The sequence below is a fragment of the Xiphias gladius genome, chromosome 8 (genome assembly GCF_016859285.1).
Source record: "Xiphias gladius isolate SHS-SW01 ecotype Sanya breed wild chromosome 8, ASM1685928v1, whole genome shotgun sequence".
Classification (NCBI taxonomy): domain Eukaryota; kingdom Metazoa; phylum Chordata; class Actinopteri; order Istiophoriformes; family Xiphiidae; genus Xiphias; species Xiphias gladius.
The window spans coordinates 28,942,801-28,967,821 of NC_053407.1; the positions used below are offsets into that span (position 1 = coordinate 28,942,801).

General features: G+C 44.7%; 1 protein-coding gene across 3 annotated transcripts in view; it reads left to right on the forward strand.

The window, feature by feature from the left end:
• cadps2 (Ca++-dependent secretion activator 2) overlaps positions 1-25,021 on the forward strand; it is a 194,818-nt gene that overhangs the window by 142,294 nt on the left and 27,503 nt on the right. Inside the window, exons 15-24 of one of the 3 annotated variants that reach the window (XM_040133508.1) lie at positions 191-254; positions 1,766-1,889; positions 2,080-2,180; positions 8,071-8,227; positions 12,214-12,355; positions 14,275-14,394; positions 15,479-15,508; positions 18,312-18,467; positions 18,710-18,857; positions 23,795-23,809. In XM_040133508.1, coding sequence (XP_039989442.1) covers positions 191-254; positions 1,766-1,889; positions 2,080-2,180; positions 8,071-8,227; positions 12,214-12,355; positions 14,275-14,394; positions 15,479-15,508; positions 18,312-18,467; positions 18,710-18,857; positions 23,795-23,809 — 1,057 coding nt within the window. The remainder of the gene's footprint in view (positions 1-190; positions 255-1,765; positions 1,890-2,079; positions 2,181-8,070; positions 8,228-12,213; positions 12,356-14,274; positions 14,395-15,478; positions 15,509-18,311; positions 18,468-18,709; positions 18,858-23,794; positions 23,810-25,021) is intronic. The other 2 variants (XM_040133507.1, XM_040133506.1) reach the window with 2 other exon arrangements.

Here is a 25,021-nt window from a genome sequence, read left to right on the forward strand (position 1 = left end):
AGGTGAGAAAAGCTTCCTTCATCAGTGTAATTGGATGAAAGGAGGGAGCCATCTGTTGACGCTAACCGACGTCTTTCTGCTGCTGCTTCCATCTTCCTATTCTTCCTCTTCTTCTTTCTTTTTTTTTTCCGCGCAGTTGTCCTTGAGATTGCTTCTAAATGTGATGCCCGCCCACGTTTTGCATCTACAGGTACTGCTTTCCCTTTGGAAGACCAGATGGGGCCCTGAAGGCAACGCTCTCCCTGCAGGAACGGGTACGGGAACACGTTTAAATACTCCTGCGTTTCTGATGTCTGTATAATGTGCAAACTTTGCTGTCAGCTTTTTCTCAGTGTTGGTGAATCTCGTAATCTGGCCCGGAATTTTTCACTCGTCGCAGAATCACCCCGAGCAAACGAGCTGAAAGCGAACCCGGGACCAAGAACGTTCCTACCTGAGAGTGAATGGACTGCACTTATACAGCGCCTTTCTAGTCCGACCACTCAAAGCACTTTACACTACTGCCACGCTCACCCATTCACACACGGATTCATACGAACACACTGAAAGCACAGCCGTCAGGGGCAATGCGGGGTTCAGTGTCTCGCCCAAGGACCGGAGGCGCCGGGGATCCAACCGCGACCCGATCTAGCTCCTGAGCCACAGCCGCCTCGGGACTTGAGGACTTGAGGATGATGTATAAAGGCTCCCGCGGTTACTTTCAACACTGAGAGCCGCAAAGTAGACGTTATGATGAGGTGCTGTACATCTGATAGGTCAGGTTTTTATCAAGCCAGAAGAAAAGCGGAAAATAGCACCTATTTTATTTGTAGGCTTCATGTGTAATAGATAAATAATAGATCCGTGAGCTATCTAGTTGATGTATGCTGCGATAATATGATGCAAAAAGATATGAATAGATTTCATCTTTATGTTTTTACCAGTAATTCATTTGCGTTTCGCTGTGAATGGCCACTGGCGTGTATCAAACGATAAACGTGGGCACAGTTTGAACCCGCAAGCGAGATCCCGGGACTCAGCCGCGGGGAAGACCATCCGCCCTATGGCAGTACTGTGTCACACTGATGCAAACGGGGCTCCACCGAAAACGCGGAACTTAGCTCCTCAGTTCAACTTCCAACTGCCGAAAAGGGAACTCCCCGCGATCCTACGCATGGAGGTCTCGTACCAGGTAAAGGAGGAGGAGTTTGTGGGATAAAAAAAAGACGATGTCTCAAGTTTGATCCTTTTTAAAAACTGTCCGTCGAGAGTCCGACACCATGATAGAAGTGCAACGCTAAATCGATTGTGCTCTCGGTGGGGAACGTTATTTATTGCAGTAATGTCACCCACTGTTGGAAAGCATGGGGTAAAATGTCTCTTAAATAAACCTCTGCCACTGGTCATTTTAAACTAATGACTGAATGAACGAATAAATTAAAAAAAAAAATAAACCCAAGATTTGCATCAGTGCAGCTTTTTTCCGTTGACTTTATGTTGAGGGGAGGGAAAATGAATCCAGGAATCACCGAGGTCCGTCAAAAAAAATCAGATCGGAGAACGTACGCACATCGCCGTTTGAACGCCGTCTCCCGCCGCTCCTAGCAGGTCTGGACGCCTCTGAAATGCTCCGAGATATCGGCAGAGAACGGACCGATAAGTTATGAAAGGTGATCGAATACTTTCCGCAGAAAAGACCAAAAAATGGAGTGATTTCCTCCTCCGAGACTCTTGCTCGAGTCCCCGAACCCGAATGAGACGGTGGCCGTCGTCTGTGTCGTTTCAGGTTTTGATGAAGGACATCACCACGCCCGTCCCTCCAGAGGACATGAAGAGACTGGTGCAGAGGTGTCTGGAAAAGGCGGCACGGATCAACTACAGCCAGCTGATCGAATACGCTCAGATCAAGGGTGAGAGTTTGTAGCTTTATTTTGTCGGTTCACTTCTATTGGTTCATGACTCCACATCAGAATATAGGTTTCCATTCACCGGTTCCTATGCACATTTTCAGTTTGCGCTCCGCTGTGCTCACTGTGCAGTCGGCGGAGGTTTATGGGACATGTTTGACCTGCACGTGTCCTGCTCTGTTTGCACCTTCAGCGGATGCTCAGGCGGCTCAGGAGAAACGGCTGGAGGACATGATGAGACTGGGAGAGCTCTGCATCGAAGTGCTGCAGCAGAACGACGAACATCACTCCGAGGTGTTTTATTTCTGTTCAGTCTGTCCAGTTTGTTTCAGGACGGCTCCGCCTGACGCTCAGCTCTCATTCAGCTGAAGCATCTGAGGACCCGTCCTGTATGTGGACTTACTGTCCTGCACGCGTGGTTGTGTGGTTTTGAGGTACTCTGCTTTCGTTTTATTGCTTTGGGCCAAAACCCAGAGAGCGTCATACTAAGAAAATGTGTTGCTCAAGCATTTAACACATTTTTTTAGGAGGTGGCCAAACCTTAAGAATAACTCAGGAACGATCCCCTTTGTTTTTTAATCCCAAGCTCAGAAGCTGATATTTTGACGGCAGTCACTGCTGTAATAAACTGTGCAAGTTGTTACACGTGGGAATTTAGCACTTGATTATTTTCAGTTACTCTGGTTTTGTCTGTGAAATGTAAAAATAATGACTCTCTGTCCATCTCTAGCTGCCAGTGCTCGGCACAGGGCTACACAGTTTTTTAGCTAACGCAGCATGAAAATTAAACCGCCAGAGCCGAGATCAACGTCCGCTTTCAACATCTGCCGCAACGGGGCCGACGGAACTGGACTAGAGAAATAACGGACCAGATTTGAACGAGCTTAACTGTGACATCGCGTTGCCGCTCCGTACCTTCAAACTATTGTAATTTATTCAACAAGGTTTTTTTTTTTTTATTCAACACTATGTTGCTCAGCAATCATCTGTATTAAAATATGCAAAATGCACGTTTTTAATAACCTGTGAAAGAGGGCGAACCTGTCCTGAGTTGCAGACGCGTGGATCAAACCATTAATCAAGTAACATTAAAGTCGATGAATGAGTTATATATGACGCGGACTCGCTGTCGTTGTGAGTAGCTGACTTGCTAAGGAAAACAATTCCTCTCCGTCTCGCTTGTGTCGGGTTTGTTACAAAGAACAGTTTTACTCTGAAACTCTTTCCTTCCTCTAAATCTCATCTTCAGCACCGACTCTGTTTGGTTTTGTTTCCTTTTTTTTTCTCTCCGACGCCGTCACCGTCACCCGACGGTTTCATTAACATTCTTGATCACTTTTCGCAGCACTGTCCATTTCCTTCCTTTTTGCCTCTGTTGGCATCACTCACGCTAAAGTGGCAGATGACACGGCAAGTGGCGGCGCTGCATTAACGTCTGCAGCGGAGGCACGATGAAAACAACGCCCACGGCCCATATGCACCGCCGGCGTTCGTACGCCACGGTGTAAAACTGATCAATCATAGGTGTTGAGACGTGGCGGTTTGATCGGCCCTAAGTGGCAGCGTGGCGCTCGGGCATCTGTTTCTGAGCTATTAATAACCCCCCGCGCTCTGCCGCTGCCATGGCAACCGGTGGATCTCTGCTCCGAGCTTCAGATGTGATGTTAATTACAAATTAGAGGCTTTTCGTCAGAGCGCCGCCGAAGCCTGTCGCAGCCTAAAATTAGCCAAGAATCATAATTGTTCACCCCGGCTACTGTCAGCGTCGGTAACGTGCTCGCCGCGTCTCCGCGTTTTGTTGTTGTTTATTTTTTGTCAGTGTTTCATTATGAAAATGTCAAAGTGAGGAGCTGGTGTTTCAGGCAGTTCATGTGAATGCTGCTGTTTTTTTTTGCTTTGCAGTCTTTTCCCTACCAGACACGATTCAAGCCGTATAAAAATACTCTGCTCGGAATAATAATTTGTGCCTGATTCAGTTTAATTACCTGGTTCAAAAATTGTCAAAATTACTTCTATAAACTTTTTATCACCGACAGTCTCATGATAAATGGGAAAAATCACTTTATACATCTTCTTATTTATCTGACTGTTTTTTCTTTTTGTCTTTTTTTGTTTTCCACCGTGGGAAGGGACGAGAGGTAAGTTTGCTGTCTGAATGTTTCGGTCCTCTCCTCTGCTCGTGTTTGTGTTTTTGCTGTATCACTGCTGGTTAGTCTGACCCTGAGATCCTCAAACCCTCTTTCGTGGTAAATGGGTTGTTAAAAACCTTCTCTGCAGGAGGCTTTTTTTGAAACGTTAGTCGCACGGGCCACATACAGTAGAGTTGAGGAATTTCCTGTGATTTTAGAACATTTACTGAATTATTAGCGATAAATCATTTTTAAATAAGAAAAATGTGATTTCTTGTCGTAATTGGAGAGTGATTTTAAACGCAGAACTGCAGATAATCAGAAAAAATAGATTAGATTAGATTGTGTTCATATTTTTAGTAACAACTTTTCCCTTTTGAAGTCACACTTAAACAAACAAAAACATGTTGTGTTTTTCACAATATCCACTTTATTTTTAACGTGACCAGAGTCGCTTTATAGGAGCATAACCCGAGGTTATCGCTGCTGCAGCGCCGTGACGAAAACCAGACGCGTGCAGCCGTTTCGTTGCATTGTTGGGTTGGTTTGGATGGTCGTTGCTAGACGGTCGCAGCTTGGGGCCGATGCTCCGCCCACTGCCCGTTGCTTCGCGCCCTGATTTGGGGATGGAGGTCTGCTGCTTGATTAACTCACGTGTAGACCCGCCTGCGTTTTAATTCAGGGATGTTGCACACCGCTTGATTCAAAGCACTGAGCTGTCAGACCCCATTTTAGCGTAAAAAGATAACTGAAATAAAAAGAGACCGTCTTCTCACGTGAACTAACAGTCACTCACAAATATGCTAAAATGCCGGGTTCCATCGGGAATTTTTTCTTAGATACAGGAGAGTATTTCCCGAAAATGTCTTTGTCCTTCATTGTAAAACATGCAGGATAAATCAGAAGTGATTAATAATTCACTTCCATGAACGATCTGAATCGTCAAACCGCGCTCACATCTGAGCTGGAAAGTTCATTTGACAAGATTATCGAAACTCAAGGTTCACTTGCTCGACTTTTATCGAGCCAGGTGCGGATGGGATGATAAAGAGAGAAAGAAACGAAAGCTCAGGTAAAAGCTACTTCATTTGTGAAAAAAAAACTCTGCAGCGGGATCAGTGTGATAATTAAAATTCCTCTTCATTTGACCTCAGATATCCTGGTTTATATTATATTGTAGTGCAGTTTTGCACCAATTGCAGGAACACTATGCCCAGGTGAAGGTAGTCTGACTGCAATAGATCCAATAAGGATCCAATCTAAAAATTAAAATGAGAACAGGCTGTTTGTATTTACTGACTGGAGCTTTATAGACCTGATATCACACTAGGCATGTTTAAACACATTTATGGAAGAAGAAAGGAACTAGAGATAAAAAAGGAGGCCTCTGTGAAACGACAGATCAACACAGGGTCTCCAGTGTAATTATAAAGTACAGTCTGCAAATAACCCCTCTGCTCTTATTAGGCGCGGTTTTATATATAATTACTTCCCTGCTCGCCGGGAGAGCAGAGGGTCACTGCGTCGGTAAATAACAAACACTACAAAGACGAGAAACAGGATATATCCGTCAAAAGGGATTAATAAACGGGTAAACATGGAAGAGAGGCCGTGGAAATGGAAGTGCGCAGTGAGTGGGACCGGGTCCTTTAGTTCGGTTGAAGTGAAATCCTTACGCAACCCTGTCTCCTTGAAATTCAGTCTATTGATTAGTAAATTGTCTTCCCGGGCACATTGTGATGACGAGCGTAATCGCTGCCGGGATTACGTTGTTTTTTTTTTTAATGGAGCGCGGTCGCTTGGACGTGGGACGGGATGGATGGTGGGCGAACAAAGTGCCGGACTGTGACTCCCGTCTGTAGTTTAGACAACAGAAGCACTTCGGTTGAGGTTTTGGGAGTTTTGGTTAAATGCAAGTCAACACATTTTGTATCGAAGCCACTGTGAACTTTTCTGAACGCTATCGGTCCCTAACCCTAACGTTGGAGAACGGAGAATCGTCAGGCCGGTTTACTGCTGTGTGTGTTGTCAGTAACCGGGAACCTAAAAAGGCGCGTCTAAAAGGCCTGAGGAGTCCTGCGAGGCCACGGTTACGAGTCGCTGCCGAGTAATTTCTCTCCGCCTCTCCCTCCTCCGTCGTACACGAACGCTGACCTTCAGCGCTTGATTCAGGCCCGGTCTCACTTTACTCTCAGAGGTCCTTCAGCCGTCAATTGCAGCGGTCACCTGAGCAGGCTGGCCTCTGTCCACGGGGGAGTCACACGGCCTGGATGCTCTTTAGACCGAAGATATCTGCATTAGTGAATCAGCAGGTACTTTCACAGCAGCACCTCCGGGCTTTTTTTCCCCTTCTTTTTCAGTTTAAAAGCAGCTGACAGTCACAGCGACCAAAGATACTTTGCATCTTCCTCCATTTATTTTGATTTTTGCAGCATCTGCGTCTTTCAGAATGGGATCAGGTTGTTTTGGTCACTGAGATCTTTTGTACGACATTAGAAACACGACACGTGAGTAGCATATGGTGCCTATAAATAGGATTCATCTCCCTTGGAGGCTTTCATGTTTTAGTGTTTCACAGCACTGAATAAAAGTAGATTTGTTGTGGCTTTTCTGAAGTTGATCAATAGAAAAGTGATAAAATAGATCTCTACAAATTGATCTATGTTGATTACAGATAAAAAATACAAAATACATGTTTGCATAAGTATTTACCTCCATTAGTAAGACACACAGCAATCCTCACTGCCATAGCCGATTGGGTTCAAGTGACACAATCAGTCCATTGGTTTCAAAACATCACGCCAAAGTACTGCCGTGGAAAATTTGCCAGCGGACTAACATTGGCACATTTACAGAAATCTTGATTAATGTGCGTTTTCCTTACAGATAAATAAATGAAATGAAATTCCCTGTGGGGAATTCAAGGGGTTTTAATTGATTGTGATATAAATACGCCTTCGTCTGAAAGGTCCTGCTTTTGGTGAGTCAGCATTGTGGCAAACCCTCCAAAATGAAGACAAAGGAACAGTCCGAACAACTCCATGAAGGGCTGATAGAAAAGCACGAATCACTGGATGGATACAAGAACATTTTCAAGTTACTGAAGGTCTTGGAGTTCAGTTAGATGAATGATTAAGAAACAGAAAAGTAAGGCACAGTTGTAAAACTACCCAAAGCGGGCCGTCCTCAAAAACTGAGTGAGCGTGGCCACCAAGAGACCTATGACAGGTCTCATTAGTCTTCAACGTGAGAGGCTGAGAGTCCGGTGTTGAAAATGGTTTGCCATGAGATCTGACATCAAAAACGCATGCTCTTTCCAAAAGTGGTGAGTAGTTATGTGCTTTCATATTTCGGCACCATAAAGACGGTGGTGAGCAATAATCCCGAACTTTGGGCTTCAAACTGTGCCCTCAGAAACCTGTGAGGGATCCAGCAAGACCTCCAGAATAGACAACAAATAGGTTTTTCTGTCCACACCCTCTAGAAAGACACATAACAGCGTTTCGAAAGGGAAGACGTCGTTTGTCATTGTCTCCCAGAACTGGTAAAATAAATCAGTTTCTGCCGTGACGACGGCTGAGGTTTAGGCACAAACTCAACTTTGTTGGGTTTAGGAAGATATCGTGGTTTGGGTTCAATTCCTGTTTTTGTTAAGGTTACGGGGACGGTTACAGTAATAAACACGCAGTTAAGGTCAGGGGGACAGTTGGGGTCGTGATTAAAAGAAACTGATACTGACTGTTGGTTGGACACAGGAACCAAACAGAGACCACCTCCCTACGTGGACTGTCGCTGCATGATAATAGTTACCCGACTTACTCCTTAGTTAGCGACAGACAGGAGTCATATTCCTGGGGCCACTAAGGGACTTTCAGCAGATGTTTCTGGGGAAACGACTGATGCGAGAGGAAAGTCTTGTTCGCATGTAAATAGACACGTTCTCAAAAACAGAATTTTGAGCATCAGCGAACCAAAACTGAAACAACCTCCTGTCAGTTTCTGTAATTTATTTTTTCCGATATCCTTCCGTTTTTATCCCTCTCTCTCTTCCTCAGGCTTTCTCCTGGTGGCCGGAGCTGATGGCCGAACACGCCGAGACCTTTCTGTCTCTGTACAGAGCCGACATGGACGCCGCCCTGCAGGTCCAGCCTGTCGACTCTTGGGACAGCTTCCCGCTGTTCCAGCTCCTCAACAACTTCCTGCGAACTGACCGTAAGCCCGACCTCCTCCGTCTATGTCTCAGCCTGCCGACAGCGGCGCCTGCAGCCCCTATGTCCAGTTTTCACTACAGCGCTTCACACTTTAAATGATCTTTCTGATTTCTTTGTGTGTTTTTTAAAAATCCGTATTTATTCAGGGAGGTTCCCAGCTCTTTGTTTTTAATTTTTTTTGCCTTGACCACACTCACACAGTTGCACACGTTCACACCCGGGAAGCTGCCCAGTAGAACCACGGTCTAACCTGCTGGCCCGCGAGCAGCGGCCAGGTTCCTCCCAACCAGCGACCTCGTAGTCGCAAACGCACTTCTCCAAACCTTGGACCACCACTGCCACCAATTGTTTTAAATCATTTTTATCATTTGTGTTTCATTGTACACATTAATGTAACATGCGATGACATTAAAGTCAGTTTGTATTATTCAAATTGTGGATCAACTCGCCCGCTCAAAACCGGTTCCGCTCAGTGTGACTTTTGAAATTTGAGAGCAGATCATGATCTTCAAAATCAACACCACCCTTCATACTGAACATATACCCTTTTTTCTCTCTCTCCGACGCTTCGTACAAGGATTTTTGTACATGCAAACATGTCAGACCGAACCCCCGCTTGTTTTACTTCAACTGCAGCTTTTTTGGGAGGAAATCCCCCATACGGCACGGCACATGGTCTCGCCGCTAAGAGTGCTAATTAACACTGGTGACGCCAGAGAAAACAAGGCTTGTTAGGAGAGGAGGTTAACGGCACCTCGCACGCGCCGGCGGAGAGGTAATTAACACGAACGGCGGAGAAAAAACTGTTGGAGGCCTGGCGAGGGACACAGTCAGCTGCCCGCGGTCTATCTCCGGCTCGGGGTCAGCTGAACTGTCTACCTGTCAGCAGGCAGCGGGAGAGGACGTTAGCCCGGCGTCAACCTCCCGTCTCACTTCAGCACCTTCACTCGGCTCCTGCTTATTTAGCCATTGGACAGGAAGCTAAATTCTTTGGGAGTTGATCATTGAGAGACGATTTTTGGGGAACTGTGAGAAATCTTTTCTGCGCATTAATCCACCAACAGTCCACACATCTTGATTTTTGACACTGCAGAGCTGCAATTTGACACTTCTTTAGTTCTACTATCTTGTCCTGAATAAACGTCGTTTCCTTCCTACCGGTTCACTGTTTTAGACTTAAAATGACAAATCCTGTTCTATTTGAGGGATTCACTGATACTAAACTAAATTGTTTGCACATCCATACAGCAGCAAACAACATGATTTCAGGTACAAGGAAACATTTCTTTGGACACCCACTTATCTTTGTAATGTGCTTTTCTACGTCTCAAGGTCCCAACCTTGTGAAAAAAAAAAAAAAACTTCAAAAACGACAGTGGAAACTTTAAAGTATGACAAACATCCACATTGCACTGCTGTATTTCAAAGTGCTGCAGTGTTTTCTTCCCCGATAAACGGCGTCTCACTGTTAAGATTTCATTTGACTGCCGGAGAAAAATCTCGGCTCATTGTTTCCTCTCTCAAAGCCCTCTGTCGGCTCCGAGGCTTTGTCTCAGAGCCAGCGGAGATTTGGCGAGATGCGAGGCGTTATTTAACGTGGCTGATGCCAAAGTGCCTCAAATACAGTAACAGACAGGCAGGCAGATAGACAGCCCAAGGGCACTGATGGGAACAAAAAAACTCAGCGTTTCATTATGTGAAGAACCCACAAATCTCGTTTTTTGTGGCTCATATCTTTTATATTTTTTCTAATTACCATCCTCTGTTATTGCCAAAATTATTCCAAGTGTAACAACATTAGCCGACTTGAATTAGAGTGTTATGAGGCAATAGACAGAGCCGAAGCGCGGAACGAGCTAAATCATAGTTTTGACTATGTGCACAAATGAGGTCTTCCCTCTTTGATAATTACGTCTAAAGAGAGAAGTAATAGATTTAACCCCACTCTGATACTTGGGTGACAGAAGTTTAAAAAAAACAAAAAAAAACAGGTTGCCTTTTCTGAACCTCACAAAGATAAAATACAGTATGAACAATCCTTGACTTTTCTATCGGGTCACAGAAATTTTTTCTAGACATTTAAGCTGCTAAGAAAAATCAACGCAACCAGTCGGCTGATCTCAGGTGACACGACTGTGTTTCACAGACTCTTTGAGGATTTTCTTCAACAAGTGTATTATCTCTCGGTCGTTCTGTAGATTATTTAAATGCTCACTTGATAGTCAGCATGTGAAGGCGAGCGTTTGCGAGGGAGGAGGGCTCTACTCTCCGGAGGGGGCAAAAAGGCTAGTGTTAATCATGACAGAGCAGAGCGAGAGGAATTAAAACTAATGAAGTCCTGAGAGACCAGCCCGCTCGCTTCTCACCCAACACACACTGCATTCGTCTCCACTCGCTGTGGACTGTTGGTATCACTGAGGATTCATCTGTCAAACCTACAAGGAGGGGTTGGGTGGTTGCGGGGGTGTCAGGGGAGAGTGTGTGTGTGAGTGGGGGGGGGGTTTGATATCATGAACACCTGTGCAGTCTCATTCGATCCTGGACGATCAGGACAAATTCTACCCTTTTGACCCTCATAACGTTCGGGTTTGGTTGAATGTTTGGCCGAATCGTTTTCAGGTCAGGTTCTTCCACACCAAGCTGGGAAAAACCATTTCCTGCACAGGGGCATTGTTGTGTTGAAACAGCAAAAGGACAAACAAAAAGTGTTTGTTGCAGATGACTAGTGTCTATAATGTCACTGTGTGCTGTAGCATTAAAGTGATAAACTTCAACATTTTGGGAAATTCACTTTCTTGCTGAGTCTGCACGTAGCTACTTCCTGGCCTGGGGGTCTCCACAGAAATCAAAGTCCGCCTACCGGCACCTCTGAAGCCCACTAATTGACGCGTCTTGTCTTGTTCATGAAAATCCGAACAAAAAACCAAAGTCCAAAAATGGCACACTGTGGTTCTACTATTTGCAGTCTCTGTTGATGACAACAGCGACCAAACTACAGGAAGTCACTGCTCCTGGCCAAGAAATACTCGTAAGCCGGGCTAGTTGTTCCCCCCTTGTTCCCAGTCTAGGTGCTTGGCTAAGTTAACTGGCCGCTGGCTCTGGCTGCGTACACGTGGTGTCGATTTTCTCATCTAACTCTCATCAAGGACGAGAATTAGTGTGTTCCCAAAAATGCCAAACTATTCCTTTAAGAGATCCCGTCTTTGGACAGGGAGGGTCCACATACTTTTGGCCATGTAGCGTATACACCAGCGATCACACTCGCTCCTTGTACTGCTGAAAGTTTGTTTCTTGCTTTTTCGCGGAGGACAGCAGTCACTTCGTAGTCAGTTCGGATTCCCAGCAGTTAAAGAAGTGAGTCTCAGGAAATTAAATTAGTAGTAGAGCTGAAACCATCAGTGGATCAATCGAATAGTCGATTAGTCGAGTGACGGAAAAATAATTGGCAACTATTATCAAAACGGATTAATTGTTTTTTTTTAACAAAAATGACTTCCTGTACTAAACCAGGACCGGAATCTTTCTTTATCTTTAACCAGGTGCTGTGAATGCATCAACAGTGAATATTGTTGAAAAACTGAGTAAAAACCACATCGTTCTTTTATCCAAAGTGTTTTACAAGTTGCCTCCTAATTTGCCTGCCCCCACACACACACACACACACACACACGCACACACACCGATGACCCTGGTACTAACGAACGACCCACTCTACCTGCTGAGCCACAGCCGCCCATCAACTTTTTTATGTTGATTTAAAAAAAGAAAAAAGAAAAAACATAATCCATGTTGTATACGTTCCTTTAAAAAATGTATTTGCTGTTAAAAACACAACATGAATGTAATTTCTAGAAACAGGGTTGTGCAAAGTAGTCTAGTCTGTCTGTTTCGGTTTTCATGGAAATGGTCTGAAAAGTGATTAAGTGTTCTCGCCTGATCTTCTTTTCTTTCTCACACACACACACACACACACACACACACACACAGCTCACCTGTGCAACGGGACGTTCCACAAGCACCTGCAGGACCTGTTCGTCCCCTTGGTGGTGCGCTACATCGACCTGATGGAGTCGTCCATCGCCCAGTCCATCCACCGCGGCTTCGAGCAGGAGACCTGGCAGTCCGTCAAGTAAGAGTCCGCCCCCCCGTTCCCCGCCGCGAGCGTTAGCCGTCAGCCGTTACACAGTCATTCCAACCTCGGGCTGTTCGTACGTTTGTGAAGTGATGATCTTTTAAATCGTCTTCCTCTCAGGTTGAGCTGCCTTGAGCAAACCTGTGTCTGTTTGCCTCCGCTCTTGTCTTTTTGCAGACTATGTCGTTCTTGTCATGTCACAGGAACATTATAAATGTGAAAATAATGATATTGCTCTTCCGTAATTTGACTGTAGCGTGGGATCACTTTAATACACCTGGCAGCTCTTATACAAAATGTTTCCAAACGTGTTCACCCGCAGTTTACGTGGTGACTTGAAGGTGTGTTCAGGCTGGACACGACGTGAATTTTAGAAGAGATGCAGTGGTAAATATAGTCAATAGAAAGAAGCAAGCGGACGCAAATCTGCCGCGGATAAATTACGACGAAGATGAGTTGAAAATCGTTTTAACTTGAGCAGAAACTTTGCACTAATCCCGAGGATATACGACTCCAAATCATGAGAGTACATACACGAGGAAAACAAAATAAAAAATCCACTCGAAGCAACAATAGGGCAAAAACGTTCCTGTGAAATTTCAAGATCACTCAGAGGCTGAGCTTTCAACAAACACATCACTCACGCACTCGATGTGCACGTCGGCGGGTGGCTACGGCTAATGTCTGCGCCGTCGACTTCGACTGTTTGAGGTGATTAAAAATAGACTGCAGAGGCGCTCCGGCTGTCAAATTCAGCACGAGAATACCTTAAGTGCAACACACACCGGCCGCGCTGCAGAGCTTTGTCGTCGGGCGTCGCTCATAGCGCACACCAGACACGTCCTAGATGCAATAGTCAAGGTTCAGTAGCCGGGATGTGCCAGTCCGGAGCGAACGGAGCAAAGTTACCTCTCACCCCCTAGAGGGATCAAACTACTGGAGAAAATGGTTGCTAATTTAACTGGGATCCAGCTTGTCAGTATGATAACTGGTACATGTTTGAAAAGATGTGGACATCAGATCATCCTTTCAGAAACCGATCGGACAACAGTGATTAGCAACAACAAGGAAGGTCGGACTCCTCAATTTAGACACTGAACGACCATTCTGGTCACAGTCATACTCATTAAAATCAAAATGAGGCACTGCTCCCATACATATATATACACACACACAAATACAAATGTACCTGCATATATATATATATATATATATATATATATATATACACACACACACACACATAATTTGTGCCTCCTGTGTGCTGCGTGTCTCGCGAAGCTGTATTTATCTTTGTGCGTATTTAGGCATCAAGTTTTCATAAAAGGGTGAAATGCATCTCTTAGTAAATATCAATGCACACAAAGAGAGAGCCTTCACGTGACACAACTCTCCTCTGGGCCCGTACATGAAACTGGTCAGTTTCAGAGGTTCCTTTTACTGTAGAAACCGTCTCTTGTTATCATTTTTACCTTCTGTTTATTATCAGCGGGGCTGAGCTGTCGAGGTGTGATACCGGCGGCCGCATGAATGGAACAGAAACAATGAAACCCGAGGAAACCGAACAAATATAACGCTCCACGGGAACAAAACAAGGCAGAACTGAATGTACAACACACGCAGCAAGGACACACCGCAGTCAGGAACACTGTACTGAACTTTGCTCTTTAACAAAAAGCCCCTGAACTGAAAGAAAATAGAACTGATAGAAGTGAGCAGTGACTTTTCTTTCTTTTATCGGTGTTTGCTATTCATGAATTACTGCAGGCAGAACAAGTGGCTACTATTATATGTTACTATTCTCCTCTGTGTATTTGCTGAGCTGTGTCTGTTACAATCTCTACTTCCTTTTTCTTTCTCTTTGTCTTTTATTCCTTCGACATTTTCCTTTTCCGCCATCGATCGACCGCTGACAGGTCGTTAACTAACAATCTAGCGAGCGTTCCTCTTCCCAAAGTCCCCGGCCTTCCCCTAACGCTGCCGCAGATGCCCAGTTTCTCAGCACCTGCCTGGATGGGACCGCTGTGTGAGAGCACGTATGTACGAAGGGGTGGGGCTGGGGGGGACTCTGCGGAGGGTCCGCTGTGGTCTGGACTAGAGGTCTTCACACGGTCTGAGAATTTGTGGCAAGACAGGGATTTTACCCAGATCCGTTACCCAGAGAAGGACGCAGACCTGAACCCCCCCCCGTTAGCTTATAGCCAGAGTGGAGCTCTTGGTCTTTGACCTTCTCCGGCTCAGCTCTACCCTGCCCGGCCTCTGCCAGCTTTAATCAGCGCAGGCCATTTACTGCACTCTGTCAGACTCAACTGGACTCTGAGCCGAATTCCCAGCATAGCATGTTGACGTGCTTATGGCGTGTTCTTTGCTTACCCTTAGCACGTTAGTACGGAAGCCAAAATCCTGACAGCAGACCGAGTCTTGCTGTGTGCATGGTAGCACGTGTATGATTCAGGTTTTACTGTTAGCATGCTAATATCAGCATGCAGGGTACAGTCAGACCTGAATCAGAATTTAAGTGTTGACGGGAGACCTGGATCGGTTCAGGTCTGGTCTTTTGGTCTTGGGGGGGGGGTCGTGTATGGGTAAAGACCTCTAGCCTGGACCGTCCTCTGTCAGTCCTGAATGCTCAGCAGTGGCATCACAGCTCTGTTTCTGTTCATCCGTCTGCGTGTTTGTCCCAGAGTCCACATCCCTAGAATGAATTATCACATCGGTAAATTTCTCCAGTCAGAACTCCACCGATTCTCTTTACTGTTTTTTTTTTTTTTTTTTACTCCACTGCATGACGCCCTGCTCAAGTTTTAGAGTTCTGTGGTAAAAGTAATCTACTGAAATCCACAGAAACACTGAGTGAGCTGAAGAGCACGCAGCATTATCCTTGTCTGAATGAGCCAGGCTCAGCATGCGAGGAAGGTTTGCGGCATCAAATTGTTTCTGTGACACTGTGGCTCTTTTGTCAGTGGGGCGCCGCCTGCATGCAATCACTCCTCAGAGGCTCGTTGGTGAAGATTTTGTGATGCGCCGTGTGTGACGAGTCCTTGTGCCGTGCAGTGTGCATGTCACGATGTCAAGAGTATCAGTGTAATTATAACGCATGAACCCAATTTTGTGTTACAGCTTGCAAGGAATAAATCTACCTGACATCTTGTAAGTTGAGAGATGCTCTGTGTTTTCACGTGCCACAGCTTTATCGGATAAAAACCTCTGAGTAGCTCCTCTTCACCTCCAAAATGTCACGCAGTATCAAAACATGAGGAAATGTAAAAGACACACTAAAGAAAACCAACAAGCAAGATAGTCCTTGAGGATTTCCTGTTTTAAAAACATTTTCAGGACCTCCATATTCGAATGTAGTATTGATTTTAAGGTTGTAAATGCCTTCCGGGAACAAAGGCAAGTATGTGGAGTGTTTGTATGTAACACATTTAATGTTTGTCTGGCTAACACAGCGTATTGTGGTTACAAATGGATTCAAAATTTACACGTAAGCTGCTCAACAACTGATCAAATTTTGATTTTAACCATCGCTGTAATCTCAGAGAGATTAGATTTTTGCAAACCTCAAACCAACAAATAGATTAATCTTCGTAGCAGCCTTTGTGTTGGTGTATATCAGAGTCCCGGGGGGCAGAAAGAATCGAATAAAAAGTATTCTTAAGAAGCATTTTCACCAATGTAAACAGTGGCTCACACACAAAGCAGCTACTAAGCTACGGTGGCTCTCTCTGTTTTGGACACTCCGGCTCTCCGTTGCCTCTAAGGTCAACGTTGAGAAGACAGCTTGCTATTGGTCGGCTGTTTCAAACGCGGGTGTGGACGGGCCTTAAGACAGGACGTATGAATAGCAAGGAATACAGAATGCGAGCAATAAATGCCAAACAAAATACATTGTGAGCGCTGGGAACTAATAATAGACATTTAGCAGTATTTTCCAGTCTTTCATTTTAGAACGATTGGAGGTTTTAATCTGAATAATCCTGCTCAGTCTAGTTTTCTAGAAAGACATCTGTGTGTCAGTCAGTCTATTTTAGAAGGAGTGATTGTTGCTGCAGAGCTGTCAGCGTTGGTGGCCATGTTGGTGGGGGGGGGTCTCAGGAGTCCGATTGAGGGTGTGTTTCTTAAAAAGGCTCCTCGTTCTGACTCCCCCAGCCTTTCCCACAACACGGACCGCGCTGTTCCTCTACCTCCCTTCACTTGGCCCTCCTCGATCCAATGGAAAAAGATTTAAAAAAAAAAAACGCTGGCACTTCATTAGCAAGCACAGACGGGCGAGTGGGATCGTCCCGCTCCCCGGGGAGCGGGGCGGAGCGCGCTCAGAGAAGAGCACCACTAATTAGACATGAGGGGGATTGCCACCGAGCGTTTAATTGCACTGCGGACTCAGCCCAAAGCGTTTATTCCTGTGCGCCACTTGTTAAGGTAACAGTCTTTTAAAGGCGAAGTGAGAAAAGTGAGGGAGTGAGTGGCGCTTGTTTTAACCCCCCCCCACCCTCATCCTCCCGTGGCTGTCATCCTAGCCGGGCGCTGTACACTTGGATGTCGGTGGAGGCAAGCGTTGCCATGTGTTGCTGTGTAACCTGTGCGCAGGGGAGAAGGTGGGGAGATGTCCATCTGTCCCTGTTTCAGCCTGGTGCTGTGTTTACGGACTGAAACCACTCAGCTCTGAATCTAAAACTACCAAAACGTGTTGAAGAACCGCATCAGAACCGAAACGCGCTCGCCTTTTATGAGCCTTTAGTTTTCTCAGGACAAGAATACTGAGCGCCAATGTTTTCTCTCACCACTGGCTGTACAAAACACCAATGAGGAGAGGCTAATGCTAGCAAAACCTGCATGTCTGCGCGCTTTAAATACAAATAAGAAATATCCCTCCTGTCTGCTGATCTGCCCGTCAGTTTTTTGGATTTCCTTCCTTCCTTCTCTGGAAATCAGACAGGTGATTTATCACAGCCTGTGATGTGTGCATTAAATGGCCGCTGAAAAAGTTGTGTTTATGGCCCATGTTGTCAGAAAATCAACCCCACAGAGGAAACATTAAAGAACATGTGGAATGAAATGGTAATGCTGGGTTGGGTTTTTACATTAATCTGGTGACACTTAGTCCTGATAATAGTAGACAAAGTTGTACCAAAAAGCATGGTTCTCTCCAGGAGACTTCCAAGGAAATTATTTGAAAGTTACAGACTTGCATATAAAAATCAAGCATTTCCAAATTATTCTTTTCAGCAGCAGGCTGTAAAGCCACGGGTGTCGGAGTGTTCTTGAACGCTCCAACACAGTCAGTTTTCCAAAATGGTCTCTGCTCACAGCTTCATATCCATCCCAGGATCACACGATTTAGACTTCAGAAGGTTGTTATCTGTGGTAGAGTCATCTTCCTGCTGGAAGAAAACAGTGGGTGCCTGCATGGTGTTTCAAACTCCAACCAGGACCTCACCCTCTGGGGCCTCCTTTCAGCGATATAATGCAAGGCGCTAGCATGTACGGCTGCAATTGTCGAGAAGCAAAGCTGGTGATAGAATGAAAAAAACGTTACTCAGCTTTCTGAATTCTGTTTAAAAATATACAATTTCTACTCAACCGAAACTGTATCAGCAACAGCGAAGGAATGGTAGGACGAGGAGTAAAGAGTTGATCCTTCAAAATACAAGTCTCCACCTAAAATCAGCCTTACATTTACAGTCATTCAAAACGCTCTGTTCTACATCGTCACTCTACTACACTAGGACAGGTGGAAGGAAATCAGTCTAGAAACTAATGGAATAGTTTGGAAAATTATCAGCAGGAAATTACAAGACTCATAGTAAACACATTATGCCACCTTACCAAAATAAGAGTCTGGTGGAACAAATGAGCATCATAGATCCCTCATCCATGTTGGACAACATAGCAGGTCCATGTTAAAAGCGTGTGTTAATGTTGTATGTAACCCATTCCACCCTCCCTCCAGTAATGGCTCAGCCACCTCGGAGGATTTGTTCTGGAAGCTGGATGCGCTGCAGATGTTCGTGCTGGACCTGCACTGGCCGGAGCCCGAGTTCGCCAAACATCTGGAGCAAAGGCTCAAACTGATGGCCAGCGACATGATGGAGGCCTGCGTCAAGAGGTCAGACCGAGATGTTACCACAGCTGGAACTCAGGGTTTCACGTCTGCCTCGACCCTTCTCACGCTTTCTCTTTATTTTTTAATACCTCACACCCCATGCAATTTTTTTTTTTAAAAGCTTCAAGTTGTTGTACAATAACAAAAACTTTAACCAAAACTTGTCAGTTTTACAGACATGATATGAATTTCCCTTATTTTGGGCAAGATCCACCATAAACACCTCCTTGTGTTTTGTCCCACAGAACAAAATCCGCATTCGATGCTAAAATGCAGAAAGCAAGCAAGTCGACGGACTTCCGTGTGCCGCTGTCAGTCTGCACCATGTTCAACATGCTGATGGACGCCAAGAAGCAGTGCTCCAAACTCTGCGTGCTGGATACCGGTCAGGAGGTACGCTAACCGTCACACTGACTGATCACACTGCCTGACATCGGTGAGCTGACGCCACAGAGTTTAAAATCGGCGGGTTTTATCCCGTTATCTTCCACCTTGACTTTTAGCTGAAGGCATAACACAAAGAAGAAAGGATCCCTGTTGTCAGTCGTCGCACACATGCGTCTCCAGCTGGATGCTCGGAAATCAGATCGGAATGATCTGTCAGCGTAAAAGAAAAAAGAAAAACTCCATGGGAACTGCATCATTTAACCTCTTATTGAGTCTTAAAATCTTTTCTTAAAACAAAACAAACATCTGCCAGTCTGCGGTTTTTCATATTTTATAACACTGGTGGAAAAAATTAGAATAATTTTCTAAATTATTTCAATTATAAAAACACAATTCAAATCAAATGTCTCCTTGTCATGTTGTTCATACTAGTAAATGGACTACATTTATATAGTATTTCTCTATATCGGCAGACAAAGCGCTTTACACCTTATCTCTCATTCACCCATTTACACACACACACACACCGATAGCAGAGCGAGCTGCTGCACACGGCGCTGGCAGCCTTTGCTTCTGAATAGAGGAAGGTATGTTAGTGCAGTGATCTGCCTCATGCCGGGACCAGACTACATGCCTTCATTCCAGTGGCCGGATTCAGAAGACTTAACAAAAATGAATTCAGTTTTTTTTGCGTCCCGCGGTGTGTGGACGACAACGGATTCTCCCACTGCAAACACGAGAATGTCAGGCCTGCGTCGTCTGAGAGCCTGGTCAAACAAGACGGTTGGCACGGCATTCACATGTCCCCACGGGACAGACGGCGCCGCGAGCGTGGAGTCGTACTGACTGCTTGTGGGTCTAGTGGGCGAACAACTGTGGATGTCATGCTCGCTTGTAACATGCTAGGTAGCTGGGAATATGCTAGTGCTAGCCGATCCGCAATAGTCTATGAGTCAGAGAGACTGAACTTATACCCATTAGCTAGTTAACTGGTTGCTAGATTCCAAACTGGGAGATAGCAAGCTACATAGCTGAGTTTGCTAACTAGACAATAAGTTGACCCGGTTTACTGTCTCCTGTGTGGGGACCGACCGCAGGCCATGCTGCATTCCTTTTTGTGGAGCAGTTTATACTCCAGCAGAGCACGGTTATGTAAAACTGGTTGGTGCCACGCAGCTAATACACAGCGAATAATAGCGGACTCTCAGGCTCTTTGTTCCCTCAAAGGTCAGCACTTTCAAGATGGTTTGCTATCAACTGTTCTTGAGCACCACCTGCTTTAGTTGCTGTTGCCGTGTTAGACACCTTTTGGTCCAACAAGCACCGCAGCATTTATGCAATACTACGTAGCCACCTACCACAGTTAAATGTTAATAACTGCAGACAGGGTCATCTATGGTAATTTTTTGTGAATGCTAGCATGGCTCTTACTGTTCCCTTTGAAGAGGCCTACAGTAGGTGTCCCCGGTCATGGTCCCCTGATGTTGATCTGGTTGTGAGGTCTTCACAAACCTTAATCCACTCTCGACAGTCAGCAAGATTTGTGGTAGGTTTCGCAGATGGAATGAAAACAACACTGTGCACGTGGTCAGGATACCGAGGGTGTCTGTCACATATCCCCCATCTTTTGACTGAAGTTGGCGCTCGCAGCCGAAACTGTTAGAGCAGAGCGACGACCATGGTTGAGAGAGTTTGTTTGTTCACCACAACTGAACTCAACACAAAAGCTCCACAGAGATTGACTCCACTTCTGATGAGAATCCCCTTATTTCAGCGATTCCATTGAAATTAACAAATTTTGCTGTTATAAATGCTGGTGTGACCAGGCCATGATGTAGGCGTAGTACTCATGAAACAGGGGAAGAAACTGAACTTGGAACAAGAGAAATCGTCTCCACATCGGCAGAATATTTTTTATGTTTGTAGAAAAATGAGTCTAAATCTAAGATGGATGGATGTTTTGTATATTCACCATCAGAGACGTGTTCTTGACAGAACGAAAATCCGTCGGCGTCTAAAATACTCAGCCGTCTTTTATTTTCAGCCTTGACACCGAACAGGTCAAGTCAGACTGTCAGATCAGCCACTAAAACGTGACTGTTTCCCTCCAAACATCCAGCAGATGGGGAGTTCAGGTGTATTTGTGTTCACTTGAAACGGCCAAATGCTCGACATGCGCTGTTTAAATGGATGACCGTGAAGCCTCTGTGAGGCAGCAGCCTTGGCGTCGCTGAGAGCAAAACCCTTGGCCGCCGGCAGTCTTGACAGAGAGCTAAGCTCGCTGTTCTCTTAACCTTCAGCTTCCTCTCTTCTCCAGCTTCCACGAGCCGCTGCCTCTCAAAAACACCATCTGTCCAATTTTTTTCCCGCTAACACGCACTGAATAAATGCCTCAGCATCCACATACAGACTGGTTCTCCCGCTGTATTTTGATATTTCTATTTCACATCTTCGCGACGTGACAAAAGCATACAGAGAAAATTTCAGGCAAACAAGTCAGAAGAAATGAAGGCGGACACAGGGCACCCAACACAGTTCATTAAAAGGTATCTTTAATGCTCTGATGGTAGATTTTCCATAAAATTATTAAAATGCTTCCCTCTTGTATTAAAAATGTTACTTTTATAAAGTTCATTTATATCTTCAAGTGAAGCACTGAAATTATTAGTTGACAGAAGAAATACAAAGAGTTCATATACAACAGAAATGCAAACATTAATGTGTAAACAGTATTTTACTGTTGTAGTTGGTCGAGGTGGAGCTAATTTTAACTCGCTGATATGCTGTTGGGGATTTTAATCTTTTATAATAAAGATTAAATAATAATATTTTATACGGCAATCATATGTACTTTTGTTTTTTTTCTCTGGAAAAATAAGTCGCGTAGCTAAAGACTTCAAATAAATGTAGTGGACTTAAATGAGAAATATTACCCCTCAACCCGCCCATCACACCCCTACATCTCCACAAATAAATAAATAACTAGAAGGGCACTCAGCGAGGGCAGGCCTCCGCCAAGACCAATGGGAAACAACGTACACCAGACTTCAGAGGAAAAAATGCTAATTCATTGTAATGTATCCAAATCTGTCCCATGAGTTCTTCCCTGGCCCAAGCCTCGTCCCTCCACCAAGTTCGGTGCAAATCGGTTCAGTACCTCACATCTCGAGAGTCTAAATACAATTCATCCATAGCTTGATTTGGTAGAAATGACTTTGATCCGGTGCTCAAATGATGAAGGTGGGAGAGATTTCCCTTGTCTCACAGTGATTCCACGTCCTGTCGGCATGGCCACACATCTGCAGAATCTCGGGTTCGCATTAAACACGTCACTCAAAAAAGACACTGTTTGTTCCCATAAATCCTGAACCGTCTTACAGTCATAAAGCATGTCTAGTCGCGTCACTGAAGGATCTCGTGACGGATGAATTCGCTGTTCCCTAGGCATCGTCACCCTTAGTTATCCCTGCTACGTTTGTCAAACAGTCCATTCTTGCACGGCACATACGCACTTAACAGTGATAACTCTGGCAGATTTACAACTCAAAATGCTTGGTAATTTCAGTAAGTCCTGAAATTCAGATGGATGTAGACAAAAGCAGCGTCTCATCTCCGCCTGACTTTAAAGTTTCAAGCCAAATTCTTTTTAAAACGAGAACTTAGTGCATATTGAAGACCCTTTTACTAATTGCCAGAGACACGACATCACGTTAAAACATGGAGCTAACTGGTCCCAGGCTTTTTCATCCTCACCCTTTGATGATCCACTTAGAAGAAAATAAGGAAACGGCATTGCTCTTGTGTTGTAAGGAAACGCTAGCTGGTCCTAGTACAATAAGTAATGAGTTATCGCTTTCACAGGTGATGAGTTTGTAAAGTTCCCCAAATAGAAAAAAAGAGCAGGATCGAGCCGCTAACGTGAGCCTAAAGTCTGGTAGCACCTAGGACCAGCCCGCATTCGCTGGGGACATACTACGGAATGGATGTGCTAGTTGAGAACAGGGCTTTCAACGTTACCTGTGACACTACAAACAAATTTAGGGGGGGGGGTTCGAAGGTAACAGGATTCAGAACATGCGTAATTCAGATATTTACCTGACCCTACAAAGGTTCGTGACTGTAGGGATCCGTCCGTCGTGGGGAAGAAATCGCACTGGAAGAAATCACCTCCACTAGTTTCGTTCTCCTTCCAGCAGCTTCATCACAGGCAGTCTAGGATACAATGACAGATTTAACATCTTCAGCGGAGACGGCAGCAAAAAATAAAATTTGAGCATTTTGTGTCTGTCCACTTGAAAAGGACAAACTTTCTGGTTTTCCAAACACAACAATGATTCGGTTTGTCAGGCTACGCTGCATTCAGCCCAAAAACTCCATCTAAATAACCTTGATTTTTAAATGTTCTGGGTTTTAGATTGAAGAATGAATAATTCTGGGGAGTTTTCAAAGGGAGAAAAGCTTTTACAACTGGTCTGCTTTCTGCCGGTTTTTTACGTGACTTTTATGACTGAAAAACACAATCATGTTAGATTTCATAACTCAAACGTGTTGAAGTCACAATGAAACGTGTGGCTGGTGTTCGACAACATAACTTTTTTTAGGTTGAAATGTTTGATTCAAGCTCAAAACCACGATGGAAATTAAAGAGTTGTAAAAGCCACAGAAAAACTTCAAACATTAGTGGAAAAGTTATTGAAGATATTACATGATCACCTCTGTGGACATTTAATTTCTAGTAAAAGTTCAAGCCTGGTGTTGGATTACTTGAACTCTCTTACAGGGTTTTCCTTTAATATGTTAATAAAATCTTGAAGAAATGACTTTTAATGCTGCCAATGTTTTTTAAATTTGATTGGCTGACTATGTTTGCCTTCTTTTCTTTGTCTCATGTCCTCCCCGTCTCTCATGTCCATGTATCCTGCACATCATTGTTTGAATCCCAGATTGACAAACAATGGGTAAGTCCCTCCATCGCCTCATCCTCTTTCTTTCTTTCCTCTCACACTCCTCCACATGGGCTCCATCAAAAAAGAGGTGTTTTTACATCTTCCTCCCGTGTTAATAAATGACCCCAAATCACCGGTTAAACACATGGTAGGATCCTTCAGGGGCTCTAAGAATACCGCACATACCTTCATTTTAAGGTCCTTGAGAACTTTTTTATGTAGTAGGTGAGCCTTTTTCAACTATAGTGGCGTCCACTCGTGATCCTGGAGAGCCCCAGCACTGCATATTTTCCATCTTTCCCTACTACGCCCCCAACTGAAAAGTTCTCGATCGAGTGAACGCGCCTGATCCGGCTCATTTAGGTGGAGGGGAAGCAAAGAAATTGCAAAACATGCGGTGCCGGGGCCGTCCGGGACCTGGACTGAGCACCGCTGATGTAAAGCATCATATCACAGGCATCAGGTGAAAATCTTACATACGTTCTGTTTTTGTTTTTTGTTTTTTTGTTTTGTTTTTTGGGGGGGGTGGTTCCAGATTATCTGAAGGGGCGTTCTGGGGAGTAGGGAAATTGTCAGTTGAGTTCAGCTCAGATCTTCATCGTCCCTCGAGAGGAAATTCTTTTACCAGCAGGTCAGCATTTAAACACAAGAACATGAAACATCAACACAATAAAAAAAAACCACAATGATGGCAGTCCAACATAGAATGAAGGGTGTGTGATAAAGCAGAAAACACAAACAGAAACACCAATAATAAAGAAAATAAAAATAAAATGCAAAGCTGTGTGAGGAACCAAGAGGCAGTTTAACATGTAGTAGAACTCAGAGCATTTATTGCACATTTATTGCGTCTAATTTCCGGGAACCTGTATCTCTGACCGGAAGGGAGCATTTCAAATTCCTTAAAGAGAGGACGGTCTGGATTTGATATGACGGATCTGACTTTCCAAGTGGATTAGTCTGCTATAAATGACAGACAGAGAAGGCAGCTGCTCACCAATGATTTTACTCTCGAAAGTAATGATTTTACTCGCCAAAGGTTGAGGACCAATTTCTACGATGGATCTGTAAAGTAACACCATCAGGCTTCTGTCAATGTTTAAAGCAGATAAGCTCCGTAGGAAAACAACAGACTTTTCCAACCCCTCTGGCATATGACCTCAGTGGTCAGACCTCTTGGAAAGGCTCGACAGTTAATGCAAAGAACGAGCCTAAAAGGTCGAC